This window comes from Limulus polyphemus, unplaced genomic scaffold, assembly GCF_000517525.1.
Source record: "Limulus polyphemus unplaced genomic scaffold, Limulus_polyphemus-2.1.2 Scaffold2115, whole genome shotgun sequence".
NCBI classification, from domain to species: Eukaryota; Metazoa; Arthropoda; class Merostomata; order Xiphosura; family Limulidae; genus Limulus; species Limulus polyphemus.
In genome coordinates this window covers 152,445-160,532 of record NW_013667725.1, presented here as the reverse complement: position 1 = coordinate 160,532, position 8,088 = coordinate 152,445, and the positions used below count along the sequence as shown (strand labels likewise).

The window sequence follows — 8,088 nt, the reverse complement described above, 5'->3', positions numbered from 1 at the left end:
CTTTCACCTGTGCTTGGCTAACAATACAGAAGTTACAATTACACGGTTCACGTGCACTCATGTTACCGTATCAAATAACATAAAACTGACCTTTTTAGCTTGTCAGTATATGTAATTTGAGTTTCTAATTCGTATGAAACTATACTTAGTATTTTGACTTCACAAACATCTGATTTTAACCAGTGCTGCATTCAACATAACACATGACACACAAAAATTGATGTTTAACTGTGTTTTTTAATATTTACTTTTAAATGAAAAAATTGAGTAATGTATAGTTCTAAGATTTGAATTATAATCTATAGTTTGATACCAAACTTATTGACATAAATTCATGAAATAATAGTTCAATAAAATTTTGAATGCGAGTCAACAAACAAGATGACATGGCCTTTCACCTATAACCTGTCTCGAAATGGTTAATATATAACTTATCAAAGAACTTGTGCATTATCTCAAATACAATAGATTTCCAAACTGTTTTGATGAAAATGAAAGCTAGAATATATTTAATTCAAGTAACTTTGTATTTTAGTCCTGTTGTTATAGTATTATACTTTGATTTTATGCACTTAACTGTCTAATAATATATAAACCGCTTGTGTTTTTTTTATGCATTACATATTTATTTATGGTAATTCGATGAGAATGATTATTTTTCTGCTCTTTATCAGTATCCACACATTTGAATTTTGAAAAAAACTTTTTGACTGATAATGTTTTGGACAACAATGGGTCTTTTATGTAACATAGAACTAAAATATCCTCAACACATTTGTAATAACAAAAGTGACTCATCTCCAGAGTTGTAACTTTCAAATGAATTAAAATAGTTAAAATAGCCCTTATGTTTTTGAACTTTGACACATTCACAGCTTATTGGTTATCCTGTTACCCAGAAGTTGTGTGTTAAGGTTTTCCTTTAGTACATTATTTTGTAGAAGATGTTAGTAGTAAGTTAACTTTGTAAACATTCTATTTCTTAGATGAGTGGTTCAAGTGTGATGATGACAAAGTGTCAGTAGTTACTTCAGAGGAAATCCTCAAGTTGTCTGGGGGAGGTAAGTAAATTGTTTAAAATATTTTTTCCATTGTAACTAGCCATATATGTCAGGAAAGAATGAGAGAAAATTTAAATCTTGGCAATCGAACGTTGTTACAGAACTTTCTGAAAATTTCATTTTTTATCCCCATCTATGTGGGTGGGACAGTGTATGCATGTCATGTCCTTTTTACATAGTTACATTCAAAATTTAATTAAACTAATTTATTATCAATGCATGTCAGTAAACTTGACCCTTATTTACTCTAAATTGCTCATTTTATAATTTCATTTCACCCCTGTATTTTATCCTAAGCTTCCAAGGATGTACACTTGTATAACATCTGTTCTTCTTCCTTAATGAATTATATGCCATAAAAAGATGTCATTAATGATCTCTTACATTTGCTATTGAATTATTTATATATATAACCAACAGAAAGAGAAAATTTTAATTTACTGCTTCCCTTATGTGGCTAGTTCATTCTTACAATCAGTTTGGAGTTATTCTGTCTCAGTTTCATATTTTGCTATCACCAAGATCTCCTTGACCAATTAAGGAAACTATTTTAATGCATGTATAATTTAGTTAGGAAGCCGGTTAACTATTTTAAACCTGTATTTTTTTGCACGTTCTGTCAGAATTATTTTCATGATGTCCTAATAATTATCACTATACCTCATAAAATTTCTAGTCTATTTATAAAAGATTGATAATAACATGGTTTAAGATTATTTTTCAGCCAAAGAGACATAAATGTTATGAGACACTGTCACTGTTCGATGAATAAATCAGGATTTTCGGGTTTAAGGAGTTAAATCATAATAGTTTTAGGACATTGTTTTTTGTTGTGTTAATATTTTGTATTCTAAATTGAATACTTAAATGAAATAAAAATTAAGTAAAGTACTAGCAGTAAATTCACAGATATATCTTTAGTAAAGATGCTTAATTCAAAAATATGATTTTTTGTGTATAAAAGACATGTAACATTTACTAAAAGCTTGCCAAATTTCATGAAGATTCACTTAATACTTTAAAAGTTTTGCATAGTTTCAGGGTTAAATTGTGGTTGCAGTGTTGGTCAAAGTGACCGAGCTGTATACAGGGTTATTTTTTTTTATGATTGATGAAGGAAATATATGTTTGTGTGTATTTAGTGAGCAGTTGCTTTAATGAAATGAGTTGTCAGCATTGCATTATTCTTAAACTCGTTGTAACATCCCAGATTTGCAACTTTCAAAGCAGTGTGACATACTTTTACAGGTGATTGGCACTGTGCATATGTTCTACTGTATGGTCCACGTATTCTTGAAGTAGAAAAGGAAGAAGGGACTGAAGACATTGAAGCTTCTTGAAGACTCATGTTAATAGACACTTGCACAAAATATTCTATGCTGTAGTGTCATGGCCTTATCTTTGGTATTTTCCTGTTATTCAGCTTATCCCAAATGCCACAAGATATACCTTTAGAAATTATTGTATATCACTTAACCAACAATGAAAAAGAAAGACACTAACAGTTACTGTAACATTGTTCACATCTGTAGAAATTAAGGAGCTTCTAACTCTCTCTATATATAGATATATTTATATACCTTCTGTATGTAATTCAAAATTTTTAGGTATAGTGTGTCATTTATAGGTACTAAGTTTATGCAGGAAAACAATTTTTACGTGTACCGAGTATTAACAAATAATACAAAATATCTTCTTCTTCTTAGTTATTTCTTTCAACTGAGAAATTACCCTTGATTTATCTTTAAATTTGTACTCTTTTTTTTTTTCTAGACATTTCCTGTTAGTAACTCTTGCAAATTTATAATCTGTCCCTCTGGAACTTTGTCCTTTAATCTGTATACAGGTAGTTTTATTATATACATGCAGTGTCTTATTAACATCAGTGAGTTACGTAGGAGCTGAAGATGTTATGATTTTTTATTGCAATGTTTTCATTTGTTTCCAATAAATTTGTAAAAATAAAAATGTAATGTACATGTGATATTGTGTGCATATAAAATGTTCATTTCCAGGCAGCTGAAAAATTTAAGACCTAACTCCTTACTAGGCAGATCTAGAATAAACACTTGTGTGTACTATTTGGAACAATTAGGTAAAAATTTGGAACCTTTGTTTTTATTAGTCGTCTGTCTTAAAACTTGGTGGGAACATTTTTAAAATTAACTTAGAGAACAATTTTCTTTATATTATGAAATAAAATGTTTGAAAGTAAACATCTTTCAATCAAATGTACTGATAGAATCAGTTTAAAAATAGGATGTGCACGTTTGTTACCAGTAGAGGATTATTTTTTCTTAATGGGAGAAAATAGAATAAAAAATATTTTACCCATAAACTAACAAGCACCATGAAAAGTAAGCCTCCCATCATGAGAATAGTGTACATTATCAGCCCTGATGGAGTTACTGTGAAGCAAAGTTTTGCTTATAGTGACACATTATTATTGTGAATGATTGATTAATTAGACCATAATTGAAAGGCAGGAATAATTGTAGAGGAATGTTGTTAATGGGGACAGACACGACTTGGAGAGGAAAAATATTGATGATTTTAGGCTGATTTAGAATAAGAAAAACATATCAAATATCTGTGAGAAAGCTGGAAAACATGTTTTATAGTTTTAAAATATGAGTGGTTTTGACACTTGTCATATTAAAGTTTAAGGTTCTCCCAGGTATCATTTTATATAAAACACTAACATTCCTATTTAGTGAGAAAGAGGGGGGTGGTTGTTTTGGAAATGTATGGAATATAATTTATACAACTCTATATAAGCTAAAGTAGCACTACAGATGTGTCAACTGGTATTGAAGTATGACACGGAGAAAAAAAACTAAAAAGTGTAAAATAAAAAAAATCACTGAATATTTTACATTTTAGAACCCAGAAATTGATCTTGGTAAATTGTAAGTTTTTAATTCTTCACTCAGAAACATTTTTGATTTCACTACCAGAAGGAACCATAAAAAGAACATTAATTAATGACATCAATGAGACTTGTGTAATTTTTTGTTGTACAGAACGAAGTAACAGGTACTTGTGAATAACATAAACTTATATTTACTTTTGGTAGGAAGATGCTGTAATCTACAAACACAAACCTAATGAGGTATTTGGAAATGAAATCTGTAAAGTTTATGTAAAAGTTTATGCTCAAACCACCAACTAGGACCACAAAAAAAATTAATAGTCCCCTTTTCCAAATTAATGTTTTGGAGTCAGTACACAAATATAAAAGAGAGAGATCATTTTATGAATGTTTCCATGAACATATAAAGAGGTTAATAATATCATGGTATAGGTCTTTGGTTAGACCACATTTGGAGTATTGTTTTCAGTCTTGGGCTTCTTACCTCAGAAAAGATGTTGAATAATTGGAAAGATTTCAGAGGAGGGCTACTAGAATGATATACTTCAGATGGAAAGGTTATCATAAGAGTATAAGCTAAGATATCCAAACTTGTTTTCTCTTGAAAATAGAAGAGTTAGAGGGGATCTAATTGAGGTGTTTAACATTGTTAAGGGAATGGATAGTGTTGATATATTTTTTTTTCGTATTTAATGGTGAGATTGGTCAGACTAGGGGACAAAAATATAAATTTTGTCAAGGGTAGGGGTCATCTTCAGCTAAAGCAGCTTTATTTTTCGAACAGGGTGGTTGGTCTTTGGAATGAGTTGCCTTTAGATGTGGTAAATGCAGTTGATTTAAGGACGTTTAAGGAAAAGCTTCGTATATATTTGAATGATAAGGGCTGGCTTTGAATTTTGTTTTTTGTAGTATTTAGTTTAGTGGGTAGGACAACCCAGATGGACCAAAAGGTCACCTGTTGTCCTTTAATGTTGTGTTATGTTTTCCTCAAAAAGTTGTTGTGAGCTGTAGAACATTAAGTTTGTATTCAGAGGTGGGAAAGTAAAATATTAATAAAAAGCAGAAAATACATTTCAAGAGTAAAAGCAACCAAAAAACAACAACATGGAAATATAAAATCTTTATCATAACTGTTACTGAAACTTCTAATAAGGATTTTATATTTCATTGTATCAGAAAAGTCGTTTTTATTTTGTGCTTTTAATATAATAGCACAAAGTGTCTGAAAAGAAATTATAAAAAAACTAAACTGAAAAGAGTTTTTAAGGTTAAGTTGTGTACGAGCCCCCCCAGTGGCACAGTGGTATGTCTTCGGAGTTACAACGCTAGTTTCTGGTTTCGATACCCGTGGTGGACAGAGCACAGATAGCCCATTGTGTAGCTTTGTGCTTAACTTCAAAGAAACAAACAAGTTGTGTACGTGTGCATATTATTCCTCCAGCACTAGACGTATCGACGGGATCCTACCCAACTCTCGCAGATGATAACATATAGATGTTATCCTGCAAAGACTCTACTACGAACATACCCTCGAAGAAGTATATACTTTTTTCATTTAAAGATTCTACTAAAAAGTAAATCATGTAGAAATCCATGTTTAAATCCAATAATTTCCCATTTCAACGTAGTGCCAATAAACAATGAGATTACACTTAGTGTTTTTCATGAAACATTTATAAATAGATAAACAACAATAAGTAAGTCGTAAACAGCAAACGGATAAACAACATTATCGTTATTTAGAATAAGCATTCAATTCATTACTCTGAGAATTTTTTAAGAATTGTTTCTTTTCGTAAAAATGAAATTTTATCTTGTACTGTATTCCCCAGGTGGGGCCGAAAATTACATGCATTTTCACTATTTTTGAGAGAGGGAACTTATCGCACGACAAACGCAAAACCACTTAAGTTTAATATTTTTTACAGTTTTTAATTTAAACGAAATATTTCAAAAGTCAGTTGAATTGCGGGTGACCACTTTGGATTCCGAAGATTGTACCAACATGGCGCTGTTACTCGCTCAAAACGTTTATATGAGCAAAACAGAACATAGAATGTTTATTGTGCCTTGAGGGTAAAAAATATTTCAAACAAGAGAAAACAGAAAATATTTGTATCTAAGTATTTTCGAATAATTAAACTGAATAAATTTCTACACAAATTTAGTTTATTGCCGTTACACCTCTCTCTCTCTCAACCAGACTACCATTTAAAGTTTAATTTCAACTTGTCATACAGCATTTTTAAAATAGCAACTCTACGAGAGGATCAGTGTGTCTTGAGCGTCTTAACAAAATAAACTGACCCGTTGTTTCGCGACCCTTTTAATCATCATTAGTCGAGTAAATATTTTGTGATTTACGATCATAATGCATGGTTAAATTTGCTAAATACATAGATCTACAACAAACAAATTTGTTTACATTCGGTGCTTAAAGATGGAACAAATTCGACTTGCAATTTATTCATACGGGACCAGAGCCTTGAAAGGGGGGTTATAATTTACGAGATCAAAAGACAACACTAATTGTGTGAAGCTCATTCAACATGCCAATACTACGGGGATCTGGGGCATTCTTCCTTCCCCCGAAAGATTTGGTGCGAGACTAAATCTGGAAACAATTTTACATGAAATGTAGCTTAAACAATTGTTCACAATAAAACCCACAAATATCCAATGAAAAGTCAACAAATCATCATTCTGTTGTAACACTACATGGGGAGCCAGACTTAAATTAGCAGAAATATGTACGTTTTTGTTAGATACACACGACCGTTTAAGTTTTATGCGAGTGTTAAAGTTAGTTATGCATGCAGATACCGAATGGTCACATGATCGTGAAGTTAGTGGCAATATTTTTTTACGTCACAAAAAAAAGGGGGTTCGGGTGACCCAACCCGCGTATCTACGTGACACCTACAAAAAAAATGATTTCCGCTGTCTACGTCCATGGTATTGTAAATAACAAAAAAAAACTCTACGAGAAATTAGAATGTGGGGGAAAATTACAGTGCAGTAATCCACAACTATTCCTCGACCTAACTATATGTCGAGCTACTGACGTTGTTTTTAAAGCTTTTATCTGTAAATGTGGGGAAAATTACAGGCAGTAATCCACAACTATTCCTCGACCTAACTGTATATTGAGCTACTGACTTTGTTTTTAAAGCTTTTATCTGTAAATGTGGGGGAAAATTACAGGGGATTCTAAACATAAAGAATTTCTTCATTTGGTAATGCACTGAAAATGTAATAGAAATTTTAAAGTCTTCAAATAAAAGGTTTTGTATTTCGTAACTTTAACTTTGCCTAAACTTATAAGCGTAAATAAAAAATATGAAATAGATATTCAATGTGATAATTGCAATATACAGAGGGTTGAGTACCAGGGATGATTTTTACCATAATGCTTGGGGGAAATAAGCTAAGCCCTTCCACTTTTTTCTTAATACATCGCGCCGATTGTGTAGGTAGCTATGAAAGTTTTTTTTTTTCTTTCTCATAAAACATAAGAATAAAGCACAATGTAGAGAACCAGTTACATTAGCAATGTATTTATATTATAACTCAGTCATAATAGTGACGTCAGAGATTACGGCTACAAAACTAAGTGTGGTTGTTCTGAGCTATCGAAGCATATTAAAAGCCAACACTTTCTCTTTGGCTCCGCTTTTCATATGCTATATGATTATTTCTAGACGTGCCCCTGTTGAGTAGGTTATATTAAAACAGTTTTGAATATGTAATCAAATGAAAACCACAGTCGATGTAAGGTTGTGGTGGAACGGCATGTAACATAACTACTTTTTGACATTGTTTGGCGTTTCTGTAGGTAGTGTGATGTCACAGAAAACTGATTGCTTTTTTGTACGGTCTGTTACAGAACTTTCCGACGCAAATTTTTCATATACTAAGATAATAAAAAGATGTGTTAAAATCGGAGGGGTTTAGAATTTTCCTTTTACGTACTGGTACTCATGCTATTCTCTACAAAGGCATAACGGTTAAATCACCAGACACGTAGTCTATGCATGTCTGAGCGATCGTACTGTTGAAGCAAATGTCAGGAAACCGTCATCCTCATGTGCTCGATTGATTGTGCAAAGTATGTAGGAAGTAGTGGTGTGGTTTTGACAAGACAGCCTTTTGCAA

At 31.7% G+C, this 8,088-nt stretch overlaps 1 protein-coding gene across 1 annotated transcript in view; it reads left to right on the top strand.

The window, feature by feature from the left end:
- The window catches only part of LOC106465989 (ubiquitin carboxyl-terminal hydrolase 14-like), a 38,839-nt gene extending 35,794 nt beyond the window's left edge, over positions 1-3,045 (top strand). The window contains exons 16-17 of the mRNA XM_013926240.2: positions 987-1,061; positions 2,310-3,045. Coding sequence (XP_013781694.1) covers positions 987-1,061; positions 2,310-2,401 — 167 coding nt within the window. The 3' untranslated portion in view covers positions 2,402-3,045. The remainder of the gene's footprint in view (positions 1-986; positions 1,062-2,309) is intronic.
- The last annotated feature ends 5,043 nt before the right edge of the window (positions 3,046-8,088 follow it).